Raw genomic sequence first — 16,252 nt, forward strand, 5'->3', positions numbered from 1 at the left:
GCTGTTCCAAACCTGCCAAGCTCCGCTCCAGAGCTGGCTACCATGCAGCAGTGGCTGAGAGATCCCTGTGCAAAGCTGTTAGGTGGCTGTTAATCAGCTGCTATATTTCACCCCAGAAGTGGTTGAATGTTGATGGCAAGCAAAAGGATGCTGTCTCATGCTTTGAGATGTGCAGCACTAAAGAAATGTGAAATACTATGAGCTGCTCTTTCCTTAAGGGAATCAGAGCCAGGATCCCTGACTCTATTCCAGGAGGGAGTGTGGCCTAGAAGTTAGCACAGGGAACTCAGAATCAGGACTCCTGGGTTCTATTCCTCACATGGCCACTGTCTCATGGAAGGACCTTGGGCAAGCTGCTTTCCTTGAGACCCATGTCTCAGTTTCCCCAGCGGGGGCATAGCCAGCCTGAGGGTGTCACTCCTACTCACCTATTTCTTCCTCCGTGGCAGGGAGATAGTGGTTCATGATCTGCTCCATCTGGCTCAGAGCTGCTTTGGCCCCAGGCTCCAGCACTTGGCTGATGGCACTGGCATTCAGGAAGAGGTTCACCCCCAAGGCAGCAACGCCCGTTGCATCCTCCACTGCCCTGCTGGCCCTCTGAATCAGCTGGCTCACCCGCTCCGTGGTGCTGGCCTGGAGCTGCTCCATGCCGGTTGCCAGACTGTCTCGCAAATTCCCGAGGACCTGGGGGCAACAAGGGTGAACTCTCATGAAAAGGAGGGCACCTGGACACAGGGACACCCAGTTGCTTGTCTGGCAAAGCCCCAGCCCAGGGTACGGTTAGGTGCTGCCATATATGAAGAGTCTATTCAAAGCCCCCTGGGGTAGAAGGAAGAGGAAGATTAAGGTGTGGATAAGTCTGGGGGGAAGATAATTTGTGTAACAAGTTTGGAAGGGCTGGTGGAGACAGGGTGCAGGTAAATTTGGGATGCTAGCTTGGGGGAGGGGATGAAATGCATCAGAAATTTTGGGGTGGGGGCAGGGGTTGGCATAAGCTTCGCGGAGGGACCTGAACTGCAGGTCGGGTAGTACGTGGGAGGAGAGCATCAGTGGAGGGAAGGGGGTTAGAATTTACCCTGATCCATGCAGGTGAGGCTGTGATTGTGCTGGGGGCCATGGCACAAGGACCAGCCACCGGAGTTCAGTGCAGGGTTACAGTCAATGCAACCAGGCCTGGAGAAGGGGAAACACGTGCTGTGCTCTGCCTGCCAAGCCCAGCATCTCCCCTTCAGCCAGGAGGCCACAGATCTCAGGCAGGTAGGTGCCTCTGAGGCGGCGGGGGGGGGGTGGGTGGGAGGGAGCATTGACTTGCAAGGAGCAGTCTGGTGGCACCCTCTGGTGGCCACCTGGAAAAGCTGGCCTGGTTATCTCCCCGCAGCGCTTTGCACCAGAGGTGGGGCCATGGCCGTCAGCACAGCAGCCGGCCAGCCTGATGCTAGTCTGCAATAACGCTGCCCACGCACTCAAGTCTATCGATGACCTTTTAACACACATCAGAACACCAGCGTGCCTAAAAGCATGAAATTCTCCCTCCAGCCCCATTATGGGACAGTGATAGGAAGCGGCCTCCTTGGCCCTCCCGACTTGCTTTACAAGCATGAACCATCTGAGGCTTATCAGCTCCTCCACAGAGTGGCAGAGATTACTCCATTTTGTAGGTGGGGAAACTGGGTCACAGAGCTGGGACATGACACTCCCAAGGCTACCCAACTAGTCAGTGACAGAGCTGGGAATACAAACTAAGAGTCCTGACTTTCAGTTCCGTTCTCTAACCACTAGACCCTACTTCCCCCCTCCCAGAGCCCAGAATTGAACCTGTAAGTTATGACTACGAAAACAGGATGGACAGCAATGGGTCACACAGGGCCTTTTACCTCGTCCGCTGGCTGATCCAGAATGGGAAATCTTGCCTCCAGCTGTTCCACACCTCTCAGGGTGAAGCTATTCACTGCAGCTACTGGGCAAGAGAAAGAAAAAACCCACATGCACATGTCAGAAAGAGCAATGAAGGGTCCTGTGGCACCTTATAGACTAACAGAGAAGTTTAGAGCTTGAGCTTTCGTGAGTTAACTCACTTCTTCAGATGCTGACCAGCATCTGAAGAAGTGAGTTAACTCACGAAAGCTCATGCTCTAAACTTCTCTGTTAGTCTATAAGGTGCCACAGGACCCTTCGCTGCTGCTACAGATCCAGACTAACACGGCTACCCCTCTGATACATGTCAGAAAGAAGCACCCACTTCTAGGAGTCAGTGAGAATCAAAGGTGGGAAAAGTATTTTAAAAGTTACTTGAGTAGAAGTACAGCTGCTGGGTGGAATGTCCTTAAGTACATGCCATCAGTGTCCCTCTGGAAAACTGGTTGAGTAAAAATACATCTACACAAATGCACGTGTAACATCTTTAATGTGCTCAAGTACAGAGAAGTGAAAGCAGCTGCACTTTTTCTCAAGGAGCTTTTGGGATGCTTTTTCCACCTCTGGTGAGATTTCAGCCCACAAAGGATGGACTGGGGATGTCTCAAATCAAAATCCAAAGTTGACTTCAGTTTTCAAGTCAGGGTGGCTGAAAACTTTTTGCCAAGCCTGTTTCAAAATAGAAACTTGGGCTATTGACTCAACCAAGTGTTTCATAAAAAATTGTTTCCCTCTTGCAGAAAATTTCAATTCTCTGCCCAAAAAAACCCAAAAACAAGAACAACCCCCCCCCAAAAAAGAACCACACTCAAATAAAAATATTAACTGTCACAGTACTTCATGTAGCCGAGGGAATTCATGGGAGTTGTAGTTCAGGTGCTTCCTGCTTCCACTCCCCCCAGGGGTTGGGCTCCCCTGCCTGACATCATTTACCATGATGCACCGCAGCCATGCAACTGCCATGATGGGCAACCCTGTTTATTCACCAAGCAGGAATGCTGTGGTGCATCTTGGGAGTTGTAGTCTGGGCAGGGAGCCTCACCGACAAGGAGAATCGAGGCAGCCAAACATCCACTTAATGTTTGCTGCTTCCATTAAAATTCCTCCCACTAAAAACTCATCCTGGGAAGGATTTGCAGGAAGTGACCACAAAAGAGATATGGGATCAGGGGAGCTGAAGTTGCCCAACCTTGGGAGCAGAGTTTTTATTCTGGTAGGAAAACATTAAAACATGCTACTGACTTGCTGGCGCAGGTAGCTCATCACCTTACGTGGACAGAAGGGAGCTGTGAGAGGCTTTCTGGAGAAAGAGGATCTAGGGTGTGGGCTGAGTAGTTCTGTGGGAGGAACCTTAGACGCAACCCTGGCAGAGGAGACGTTCTGAGCTGATCACAGTTATCTGATTGCTCTTTGGTTTGTTACAGAAGACCAAGCCCAGTGTGAGGTGGGTTTTGATGTTGTGGGGAGGGTGGACTTCATTTACAGAGTGGGTTAGAAATGGTGCCTGGAGTCTTGCACCAACTCTTTGGTTCCATGCTGGCTTTGCTCAAGAAGTGGAAGTATTAAGCTAAGGCAAAGAAAGGCCATGTCCATGTCATAGCCAAATTGGCCAGTCCTAGCAACATACACCGAAAGCCTAGTCCCGCCGGTCTTACTCACATGGCACCTCCAGCCTCTGCATTACTGGAGTGGCTGCCATCACTGCCAGCCCCACCATGGTGCTCACACTGCGCTCTGCCACGCTGCAGAAGAAACCCACCAGGGGGTTGACACCTTTTATGTCTGCGTAGGTGAACACAGCAATCTGATAGGCCGAGTTGAACAGAGGAATACTGGCTATGCGCGCCAAGGAGTTGCCCTAAGGAGGAAAAGGAGCTCAAGTGAGTCTGGCTTGCTGGCAAGCATCTTTACAGCAGCATTTCAGCGCCACTGCCTTCGGACCTGAACAACAACCCTGCCGCATGATGCTGCCTGCTGAATGCCACCCTTAGAATCACTCTGCCACACTGGAATCCCTTCACCGGCTTCTAGTATAGCGTCTTTCAATTAGCATGCCGTGAGAACTGCTTGAGTGTGCTGTGAAATTTCGTCAATTTCCCTTTGTGGTGGCTCTTTGCAGAACCACCATGAGGGGAAATGCTGACCCGCAGGACCCCGGTTGTACTGGGAGAGAGCTGAAATGCTGCCTCCTGGCCCGAACGAGATGGCAGGGAGCCGACCTCCACTCCCTGTTGTGACAAAAGGGAGAGATGGCAGCAGCCTGGCCCTGGGACACGGTTTAAATGCTGCATTCTGGCTCCCAGGAGCTGGTGACGAAAGGAGCCTGCCTTCAGTGGCTACTCGCTTACTCAACGTCCCTAGCATGGCACTGAGCAGATTTTGAAAATAAGTCTGTGCTCACCGTCGAAGACGGTGTATTCAGCAGTGGATCTGAAACATGAATGCATTTGATCCTTGTTTAGCTGTAGTATGCACTACTGGGTTGCAAACCTCTCTAGTAAGATGATAACCAAAGTAAATGTAAATACGTTGAAGTTTATGAGCAATCGATTCAGCTGAAAAAAGCGGGTGTGCTGTGGAATTGTTTGTCTCATTGAAGTGTGCCATGTGACTGCAAAGGTTGGGAGCCACTGTTTGCTGCAGTGTTCTCAATCTTTCACAGTATGCTTCAATGAGACAAAACAAGCCCCCGGCTGAATCAATTGCTCATAAATGTTGCCCCTCCCTGCCAGCCCATTGGAGCTGGTATGGGGCATTTAAACTGTGTCCCAGCTCCAACAGGCACCTGCCCACCCTCACTCCCCCCGGCCACAGCAAGGAACAGGCACCTTGGGGCTTCAGCCCCAGCTCATGCAGGGTCGTCAGTTTCCCCCTGAAGGAAGACTTTTTCCCCACACTCAGTTGTCTCTTGCTAAAGGCCTATGACCTCTGTGTCCGGGTCTGTCTGTTCATTATTGTTCACATCCATAAGAAATCTACAGTCCACAGTCTTCATCTCAGATACAGAAAGGGTGCATTCGAGCACGCAGCTGTACGCCCTCTTACAAGTCCTATGTAACTGAACGTCTAGGCAATTACATCCTGGATAACACTGCAGTGTTGATCACTGTGGTGCAGTTATGTTTTTATTTCTGCCTCCTGCCTTAATCTCTAGGACTGAATGGTTTCTAGGTGCAGAACCCTTGTCTCTAGGTTTTACCTACACTTGCTTTACCAATTTAACTGGATATGCAGGCAGTTAGATCTTGGAGGAAACATATGTTAATATTGATGGTTGCATTTTGGTTTTAAAACTCATCCTTGTCTGAGTTTCTCCAGCTGAAACATTTGCAGGTACAGAGGCATGCCTACAGGTTACACGCACTACAGCAACCCCCCCAAAATTACACACCCATCTGATTACATTGCATACGCTTTCGCACCGGTTTCCTCTCTGCTGAATGGGATCTTTCCATTCCTCTCTCCTTGCTGCTCCATTTGGCACAAATCCTGAAGTACTTCATCAGGAAAGACGCTCACCGACTTAGTACATCAGACTATTAGGGCACGGAGATAAAAATCACAGCCTCCGCCAGCGTCCCCTGTCAGCTGAGTGCTTGGGCAGCCACCCAGCTGATAATCAAAGCACCCACAGCCACCCAAAGCTGGCAGCATGTTTCTATTGGTGGTGCACATCCACACATGCCTTGGTGCACTTAACAAAACTTATTCTGCCCATAGATGGGAAAAAAATTAGAGATAACACTGCCTGGAAGGGACCTCCAGAGGTCATCTAGTTCAGTTCTCTGCACTCATGGCAGGACCAAGCATTATCTAGACTATTCCTGACAGGTGTTTGTCGAACTTGCTCTTAAAAAAGATTCCACAGCCTCCCTAGGCAATGTATTCCAGTGTTTAGGCACCCTGACAGTTGGGAAGTTTTTCCTAATGTCCAACCTAAACCACCTTTGCTGCAATTTAAACTTCTTGTTCTATCCTCAGAGGTGAAGGAGAACAATTTTTCCACCCTTCTCTTTTTAATGACCTTTTAGATACTTGAAAGCTGTTATGTCTCAGTTTTCTTTTCCCTGGACTAAACAAATCCACTATTTCCTATCTTCCCTCATAGGTCATGTTTTCTAGATCTCTAATCATTTTTGTTGCTCATCTTTAGACTTTGTCCAGTTTGTCCCCATCTTTCCTGAAGCAGGGGACCCAGAACTGGACAGTCATAACATGCTTCCTAGGGCCTAAACTTAAACACCTTAAGACCCTGTCTAAAAACATTTCTCGCCTAGCATTTTCAAACATGCCTGGTTGAGATCCAATCTGCAGAAAGCCAATTTGCAGTTCCATTTACTTCCTCCACAAAGAGCACCAGAAGATCATCTTTGCTTCCCCTGCAAACATAACAGTGTAAACCTTTGCAGGCTCTGACCCTTAAACTCCACTGCAATCCCATGTGTCATTATAACACTTTGCACATGAAGGGGGTGTTAAAACCAGACTGCAGGTTTTGTCCAGACTTCCACACAGCTAGAGGAAGTCTAGGGTATAAGTCACATGGCATGTCTGACTCAGTTACAGTGGTTCCTTTGGGCTATGCGTACAATGGCCCCATATTTGCATGACTGACTTTGTGCCTATTATAAGCATATTATTAAAAACTTAATAACGGCCAGACTGGGTCAGACCAAATGTCCATCGAGCCCAGTCACTTGTCCTCTGACTGGCCAGTGCCAGAGGACTCAGAGTGAACAGGATGGGGAATCATCAAGTGACCCTCTCCTATCATCCATTTCTATCCTCTGACAAACAGAGGCTAGGGACACCATTCCTACCTAGCCCGGTTAATAGCCACTGATGGACCTAACCAGCATGGATTCATATAGCTCTATTTTGAACCTTGTTCCACAGGCCTACTATATGCTGCATGAAGAAAGACTTCCTTTTGTTAGTTTTAAACCAGCTGCCCATTAATTTCACTTGGTGGGCCTTAGTTCTTATGCTATGGGAACAGATAAATAACTTTTCCTCGTTCCCTTTTTCCACACCAGTCATGATTTTATAGACCTCTATCATATCCCCACTTAGTCTCCTGTTTTTCAAGCTGAGAAGTCCCAGTCTTTTTAATCTTTCTTCATATGGCACCATTCCAAACTCCTAATCATTTATGTTGCCCTTTTCTGTACCTTTTCCAAAGCCAATTATTAGCGCTTCTACAGCGCTTTCTTTCCTAACAACTTGGGGCAAGGAATACACAAGATGCATATGTGGAGAATTTTCTGCTGCAAAGTTCTCAGGGCCCTACAGAAGGGGACCGTGCATGGCAGAGCAAAGTAGGTGCTCAGCATTATAATAAGCTTGGCCCTGATTGCTCTTCAAGCTCCTGCAGCTGCTTTTGAGTGAGACTCTCAAAGTTTTGCAAATTCTGTTTGACCAGGTCTTGTTGGGTGTACAGAAGCATTGCTCCTTTTGCGGATGGAGCAAGCTGGGGGCCCAGAGTTTAGCTGGAGCTAAGAATAGACATCAGGAGTCCTGGCTCCCAGTCCAGTGTGCAAACCACACCTGGCCTTATGATCATTACCTGCTGCCGTAAGCTGGCTTGGAAAATGACAGCAGGCCAGTGTCAGTCAGGGACAGAACCTAGGAATCCTGATTCCTGGCAACCTATTCTAACCTTACCCTACTCCTTACGGCACATTTGTGATTGTCATTAAATATCTGATGACACGCTCTGAAAAGCTACCTAGCAATACACCTGTAGTTTCTGACAACACCCAACCAGCTCAGCTAAATTCTATTCTCGCTTATACCTATCCCCAAGCAAAAACGAGGGCAAAATGTGCCTTTGTGACACCAAGTCTGTGCATGTTGGGGGGATTAACGAGCAGGTAAGATCTCAAATTATAGGCCAGTTTCCATGGAAATGGATTCAGGGGTCAGGACAGGCACTGTAAAATGTGAATAACACACAGGCAGAATGGAGATGATCCTCAGCTGGTGTACACTGGCAGTAGTGTTCCCTGTAAGCTGAGCATTTGGGCAGTACCCAGGAAAGCCTGTGTTTCTACTGGTGGTACACATCCACACATGCCTTGGTTCCCCTAAATTTATTCTGCACATGGATGGTGAAAACAGAAGGAACCCTGACTGGCAGCTCACCTTTGAAGCCAATTCAGCTAGGATTGTTTACACCGAGGTTCTGGCTCAAAGCCTTCTGAATGAATTGTTCTTGAAGACAGCATTTTATTTTGTCCATAAAGCACCTAGCACAACAGAGTCCAAGGCCATGTGTGGGCACCTAGATACTCCCATAACACACAAATAATAATTCCAACGGGAACATCCCTGGTTCATGTAACTAAAGGCAGAAACGTGCTACCTACCCTGCACAGCCTCCCGTGTGCCTGCCCAGATCTGATGGGCTGAGATAAGGGAATAAGCAGGATTAAATCTACTTACATTCTTGAAAGCCATGCTTCCCACTCAGCAAGTACTGGGACTGGAGAGCACGGGAATCAGCTGCCCTGAGGTACGATGAGGCCGTTCTCCCTAGAAACCAACCAGTAGAGGGGAAGTTTCCACTGATGACCTTTTAAGTTGGAAACGTCTCCACCCCTTCGCCTGTGATGGCTATAATTGATTGCTAAGCGGAATTCCAGCCTTGATGAGAATTAATCAACTGCGTCCGAGTAGCCCAGGGCTATGTTTATATTTCTAAATAGCTTGGGTGAAAAACCCATGAGCCAGACTAAAGAGTCTTTTGCAATACAAATTCTCTGAGAAGAAAACTGGGACTAGGTGTGGTGGAACCCAGCACCATGTGGAAGCCACCTGGCACCCAGGGACGTACCAAGCTCGACACCCAACTTTTGTCAATGAGAAGAACTTGCAAACCCCTTCAAAGCCTGGTTCCAAATCGATCCAGGGAGCAACAGGTGGCTTTTAGATGAAAAGCAAGAGACGTAGGCTGAATTTCACTGAGGGCTTCTCTGTACAAAGTTAGGCCATAGAAAGCTTGAGTGTAAATCTACCCAGCTATGCACTAACAGTCCATGTGGACCCTTCTGTCATGCGCACTACAGAATCTTTAGCACGCCACAACTGGGAGGTGTCACTGAGACATACGTAGCTGTCAATGTTCCCTCTGATTTTGTCCATCCATGAGAGGAATACATTTTATGTGCACCAAAGCATGTGCAGATGTGTACCACCAGTACAAACACAGGCTGTCAGCTGTGGGCGCTCTGTTAATCAGCTGGGTGGCACCTGAATTTCTGCTGGGTGGCTGCCGAGTGCTCAGCTTCCAGGTAAGACTGGCAGGCATATCCATTCCAGCTTTCATCTAGTGAGCAAGGCTAGCATTACTAAACATGGCAGCAAACCTAGGCTCCTCACAGAGCTAGTACTCGAGCAACTAACCCCTTGCTGCCATGTGCTACACCACTATTACTAGCACTAGCAACATAAAAGCTGGCTCTGGTCTGCCTACCTGGGTGGGCATCACATCTCCCCTGGCAGCATAGACATGTCCTGCATGCCCAGTAAGCTAGCACAAGGTCACGTACATCCTGCTTGCCACAAATTACATATCTGTGCAGCCAAGTTCTTAGAACCCCAAGGAGCGAAAGCCCTAAATAGCCCAAACCCTGGAGAATGGCTTTTGCTCACTCAGGAATTCCTTGATTCTAGAAATGGACTCAGGATCATAAGTAATGCTGATTTTGTGGAGTTCCAGGCTCGAACTGAACCGGCTCCTTTCTCTGTAAAGGGCCAGCTCAAAATCCTGTATCCAGTTCCACCAAACAGAGCTTCGTTCTCCCACATCCAACATGTAACCAACGGGTAGGAGCCAATCAGACACTGCAGCATCACATTGGTCCTTCGCAGCATCCTTCTGAAGGAGTCATTGTTCTCTTTAAGCACTGTAAAGCTGGTGCATAACTGCTTGTTAGTTACCTCTCAGTGTATCACTGCCCCAGAACAAGGTGTCCTTTATGAGAAAAGGGGGGCCACACATCAAGCCTGGTCTACACTTATAATTTAGTCCACCCAGACTCACGGCTTTCATCAGTGAAAAACCTCATGCCTTGTGTGATGCTCTTAGGTTGATGTAACCCATAATGTAGATGCAGCTTATTTGATGGAACAAAGAACAATCAACCTAGCTATGGCCTCTTGGGCCTGGGCTACACTAGGGATCTAAGTCGATCCCAGATACGCAATTCTAGCCATGCCATTTGCGCAGCTAGAATTGACATATCAGGATCTACTTTCCTCCCTGGTGTAGATCAGGGATCGTCAGGCTCGTGCCGATATCCCTTACTCCATGTGTCAGCGTGGAGCACCAGGGTCAACGGCCAAGTCCAGTGAGATTGATGTTGCCAGGCCTTCCCACACCTGGCAAAAATCGAACTTCTGAAGATTGATCACAGCGTGCCAATGCCACCGCCTGCCACAAGTATAAACATACCCTATTACCCGCATCGATGGGAAAACTCTGTCAAAGGAGGAGAAATGGCAGAACTGCAGCTCCCATAGCTGTGCTGCTGTAGCATGCACGTACCCTCAAGATGACATATAAGAGCAGAGCATCAAATCCACCCGAATTGATACCCCATATTAGATTGATATGCAACTGGCTAAGAGCCTGTTAATATGTTCTCTGCACACCCAGCTGTACAGAGGAGTAGGACAGAATTTGTGGTCCAAGTACCATAGGGAGAACCCTGCCCTGGGGACAGAGGAAGAGGAGGATTCATTCCAGCAGGGCACAAAGCACCACCAGACTACAGACCTCTTTTGTTTGTTGGAAATGGAACAGGAATTCTGACACATGTTCATGTGAACCTGATGAGTTCCAGCGGTTAGCACATGCCGCCGTGTCCAATCCTGCTCCGAGGTTATTGCCTTTGATGTGCAGAGATGCCCAGGCTAGCGGCAGGCTGCAAACAGCCTGATTAGGAATGGGTTCAGAGTGACAGCCAGAGGGGGCTGGGAAGACGGGCTGGCTATTTTGTTAGCCCCTTCGCCTCTCAGCCAATCGTTTCAGGAGTACATCCTTATTTGGATAAAGTGTGGCAGCTCTCGGTCCTTTTGACAACACATCATCACCGGTGTGACCCAGACATCTTCACTCTCCAAGCTTCCACTCCTGGCTCATATTGCTCTCTCCGTGACTAGCATGAAGTCAGGGCTCCGGCTGCATGACCACTAGTCAGGACAGTTAACTTCTCAAGCTGTATTAAAAAAGCCGGCACAAATCAAAACACCCCTTTGCTGAAAATAGCTGAGCCTCCTGGTACATCAACTGTGGACACTCTAGTGGCATGATGTGGTGAATGTCCCTCCCAGTCCAGGCCCTACTCACTGGGTGTGCTCTGACACTGACTTGCTGCCATTGGTAACAAACCACTTCCCTTCTCTTTATCTCATTCTCCTCTCTCTCATTCTCAGGAGCCCCAGTCCAGTAGCCAATCCGCTAGGTCAGCCCATCTTTGCAACGTAAGTGCAAAGTCTGATGATCTCTGCCATGAAGGTCTTTTAACCAGAGGTCACATAAGTTCTATGACTAGCCAATGTTTTGCCTTTGGAACACACTCAGCTGTATGTATGAGGAGCAATTAATAAGACTGGGACTTTTCAGCTTGGAATAGAGAAGACTAAGCAGGTTAGGGATATTCCTCAGATCTACAAAATCCTGATCAGTGTGGAGAAAGTAGATAAGGAAATGTTATCTATTCCTTCTCGGAACACAAGACCCAGGGATCCCCAAAGGAAATGATCAGGCAGCAGGTTTGTAATTAAGAAGAGGAATTATAGTTTCACACAACACACAGTCTGTGGAACTCTTTTGCCAGACCAGAGGATGTTAAATCAATTCGAAGACTATAACAGGGTTTTTAAAAAGAGCTAGGTAAATTCATGGAAAATACATCCTACGATGGCTATTCGGGTGGGCAGGGAGGGTGCCACTAGCCTCTGTTTGTCGGAAGCTGGGAATGTGCAGCAGGGGAGAGATCGCTTGATGATAACCTGTTCTGTTCATTCCCTCTGGGGCACCTGGCATTGGCAGAAGGCAGGCTATGGGGCTAAATGTATATCTGGTCTAATGCCGTACGCCTGTCTTTATGGCTGTGCTGCTATTGGAATCCTGCTGTAATGGGTCAAATTCTCCTTGTCTTTATAAGTTACCCTGTGAATGCTGCCTCCCTCACAATATACATCTACTGCAACTAAGAGACAAGATGACAGGAAAATAGCAGCAACTTTGCTTTTTAATTCATTAGTTTGCAAACTGCCCCAAGCCATCTTAAACATGAAGAAGAAGGTGGCACAAGCACAAAAGCTTGTCATTCTCACCAAAAGTTGGCCCAATAAAAGATATTTCCTCTCCCACCTTGTCTCTTTTTTTAAAACTCTTCACGAGTTAATTATACAGTATTTACATCAAACTGACAAAGTAACAGTGAGACAGTTTGCAGCTGTCTATTGTACATTTTAAGCTTCAAGAAACTTAATGTTGCTCTAAAATGTCAAACCCTTCTTGTTAACTGTCTGAAGAAGTCACAAGCGGCTGGGTTTATGAGTGGCAGAAGAGCATGTTAATAAACAGACTGAAAACAATTTGCCATGATATTTTTACTTAGCATAACCCTCGTCCATTAACTGATTTATGTTCAATCTACTCTCTCCTTCATCAACATTACCAAGTTTCAGAGCTGCATCTAGTACTATGTAGTGATAGCACTGAACAGATAGTTATTCTTATTGGTACATGATTTTCTACAGGCTCTGTATTCAGACAGAGATTAGCATTGCCATAACAAACACAGTTCACAGACATCCAATAATCAACTCTACTTACATTTTATCTTGATAATTTAATTTTGCAGGCAGTGGCACAGCTGCTACCCAACTGAAAGTCTGCACCCAGTTCTGCTTACAATCCCCTGCAATGTGTCTGGCTTGCAAGCCATCAGCTTCCTCTTGCTATTGCTTGTCATACTTCAGGGCAGCTAAACATCAGAGTTACCTGGGTGCATGAACAGTCATGTGTGTATGTGCACAGACAGTGTTTTTCTTCACAAGCACAGACAGTGGTCCTCAACTTTTTCCAAAGTGGGATCCATCCATTCCATCCCTTTTAGCACCACTGGAAGGGCAGGTTGGCCATAACCCCTAGACATCTATTCACAAATTCTCAGTGGAGAAGCCCTGAAGTAAGATAAATGGTGAGTTTCTAGAACACAAAACCTACACATTGAAAGTGTAACAACTAAAGAGCAGTTCTGGCTGAAAGAGCACCTACGTAAACCAATCACTCAGATCGCTGCTCTTTGAACTTAGGGTGTTCCCATCACTAAAAAAGAAATCTCCTTTCTGCTAGAGTAGCGTGAGCTTATACAGCTGCAGGAGAGTGAGCTAAAGTACATTCTGACCATGTTCCCTGTAAGCAGAGCGCTTGGGTGGTCGTGCAGGAAAAATTCAAAGCGGGCAGCATGTGTTTCTACTGGTGGTGCATGTCTGCACATGCCTCGGTGCACAGAACATTTATTCTGCCTATGGATGGAAAAAATTAGGAACGCTGATTCTGACTGATGCACCTTTGATCTGGATGGACCTTTGGTCTGACTCAGTATGGCCCCTCTCAGGTTCATGCAGCTATTTTCAGCTAAGAACCCACTGCAGCAGTGATTAGGTCAGAAGCAGACAGAACAGCTGGGATTTCGCATTCTGGCTGGGAGTCCCTTGTGCCAGCAGTTAGAAGAGCTGCCTTGAGTTTCAAAATAACAATCTGTGATCTACTTTGATCTGTTAAGATGACTACTCTGTTCCACTCAAAGAAATTAGGGGTTGGAATTGATGGGGGATTAGATATTTGATTGGATCATTGCACATTGCATAAAGAACTTTTATCCAGAGGCAGAGATGACAGGAAGGGTTATATAGTGCTTTCAGAAAATGGCTGGGTATCAGGATTCCTGGGTTCTATGACCGCTGCCTTGCTGAGTGCTTCTGGGCAAGTCACACCACCTTTCCGTGCCTCAGTTTACCCATATAACAAATGGAGACACTGGCTGCTTCTGAAGGTGGTTTCACATCCTCATGGTCTGATTTTTAAAGGTACAGAGCAGGAGCTGCCCCTGTGGATTTCAGTACAATGGAGTGTTCAGACATTGCTGAGAAACAAGCTATTACTGTTCCAAGGTGACAAAGATGAATAGGAATATCAATTTAATATTAGTCAATGACCCTTGGTCTCTGCACAATGGATCTGTAACTGCCCACTGATTGATAGCAAATTGTCATGTTAGACAAAAGGCTCTGATGTTCCGTGCCACTCAGGAAAATTAACAGACATGGGGGCTGAATTCCCATTAACCTTAAGGCCCCTTCACATGGCTCTACCTGTGAAAAGGCACCTTAAAACAGGACATGTACCCCCACCGTAAAGCCTCTTTAAAACACTCCCTGAGTGGCATGAGGGGGCTGTAGTGTAACTAAGAACCAGGCTTAGTGCCTTACTATGGATTCATTCATCACAGTCTGACAGCCAGAGAGCAAGCATTCCAACCCTCTGACTCTACATAGTGGTATCCCTACTAGGAGTATATGGACGTGAGTATTTTGGTGGGGTTGTGGTTAGCACGTGCAGTGCACGAAGGTGTGAACACGCAAAAACCCGCCATCTTAAGGAATGAACCAACTTCATCCAAGGATCTATCAAGATTGAATGAATATCAAGCACAGGCTGAACCTCTCTTGTCTAGCACCCTCCAGACCTGACCAGCGGTGGACAAGAGAATTTGCCAGACTATGGGAGGGCTATATTATCTAGCACATTACCAACACTTTTACTGCTTCTTGGGCATTTCAAAGACGTTGAGGGGTAAATTACAGCTAAATAACAGCACAGAACACTGATAGCCAGGACTGGGGGCTGGAAACAAACATTATGGGACCGCGGGAAACTTGGCCACACCCCTGATAAGTGGTCATCTGGCTAACTCAGATCATGCCGAATTATGGATGTTGCTGGATGAGAGAGTTCCAGATTAGAGAGATTCAACCTCCACTGTGTTTGTGAAACACACAGACTTGCTGGGACAGACCCTGGTTAAAGACGGTTACAGATGCCACTGCATTGCCATCCGAGACACTTACCTGGTCCCTATCGCAGAAATACTTGAGCACCTTACAGTGCTAACCTCTCCAACCTCACCACATACAAAGAAGGAAAGCAGGCGGTTGTCTTCCCTCTTGTCCTACTGGAGACATGAGGCATAGAGTAGCTAAATAACTTGCCTGAGGTCACACAAGATGTCTGTGTCAGAGCAGAGAACAAAGTCCAGCTCACCTGAGTCCCAAACTGGTGCCCTCTCTGCTGCACACTGCATCTACAGATTCACACCATAAATCGCAAGACACTGCTAAGTCTGGCCCAGAAACATTTCAAGGCACTGATCCTCTTCTATTTGGACAATTCTGTCCCCCTCTTTCATTGCTATGACTGCATATGAATGAGATCTTTGTTCCTTGTTATTTGTATGTCCCTGGAAGCGTTCCCAGTAAGCTGACAACTAGGGCAGCCACTCAGGAGAGATTTAGGTGCTGCCCAACTGATTAGCAGCATGTCCACAGCTGCCCACACCCGCTGGTGGTGCACATCTGCACAGGCTTCAGTGCACATTAGAAAATTTATTCTGCCCTTTGGTTGAAATAAAGGCCTTGATCAAAGACAAATGTGTCCGTTGGAGGCATGATACGACTGCGCACCAGCAGCAGAGAACTGGGCCTTCAGGGAAGGAGCAAAGCAGCAGGTGCAAATGAAACCCTGCCAAAGAGCCAGGAGCCAGGTTTCACAGTCAGTCAGCAGTGAACACAAAGCAGGAGGGCCTCATACAGAGAATACTGTGAATGCTCCCACCCTGGAAGATTCTGCTAGATACAGATGAGGCATGAGTGGGATTTTAACATCCGGGAGTTGGCAGTAAAGGGCCAGCTTTGTAGCTGATTAAAGTCAGCATAGCGCCATTGAGGGATTACCATTTACACCAGATGGAAAAGCATCTGAGAGTCCTCTCGCGATTTAATTCCTGGCTCTGCCAGTGACCTGTTGTCTGCCCTTCGGTGGGTCACTTCACTCTCTGTGCCTCTGTTTCCCAGCTGTAAAATGGCAGATATTATTAGACATACTTCAGAAAAGGTTAAGAGACAATGCATCAACAAAGCTCTCTTGGACTCTTGTAAGGAAGGGATGGGTGGATGTGGAGGAGTCCTGAAGGCATGGAAAAAGAGCATTGATTTCTTTAGTAGGGATTTCAGTAAGGCATTTGATACAGTAATCACATGA

General features: G+C 47.4%; 1 protein-coding gene across 2 annotated transcripts in view; it reads right to left on the reverse strand.

Annotated features, from left to right (window-relative positions):
* LOC142003864 (perilipin-2-like) overlaps positions 1 to 15,196 on the reverse strand; it is a 52,047-nt gene extending 36,851 nt beyond the window's left edge. The window contains exons 1-4 of one of the 2 annotated variants that reach the window (XM_074981200.1): positions 15,064 to 15,196; positions 3,574 to 3,772; positions 1,875 to 1,957; positions 429 to 684 (exon numbers count right to left, since the gene is read on the reverse strand). In XM_074981200.1, coding sequence (XP_074837301.1) covers positions 429 to 684; positions 1,875 to 1,957; positions 3,574 to 3,631 — 397 coding nt within the window. In that variant the 5' untranslated portion in view covers positions 3,632 to 3,772; positions 15,064 to 15,196. Of the gene's footprint in view, positions 1 to 428; positions 685 to 1,874; positions 1,958 to 3,573; positions 3,773 to 8,358; positions 8,421 to 15,063 lie in introns of those variants that run through there. The other variant, XM_074981199.1, reaches the window with a different exon arrangement.
* Between the last annotated feature and the right edge of the window lie 1,056 nt (positions 15,197 to 16,252).

Source organism: Carettochelys insculpta, chromosome 30 (assembly GCF_033958435.1).
Source record: "Carettochelys insculpta isolate YL-2023 chromosome 30, ASM3395843v1, whole genome shotgun sequence".
Classification (NCBI taxonomy): Eukaryota; Metazoa; Chordata; order Testudines; family Carettochelyidae; genus Carettochelys; species Carettochelys insculpta.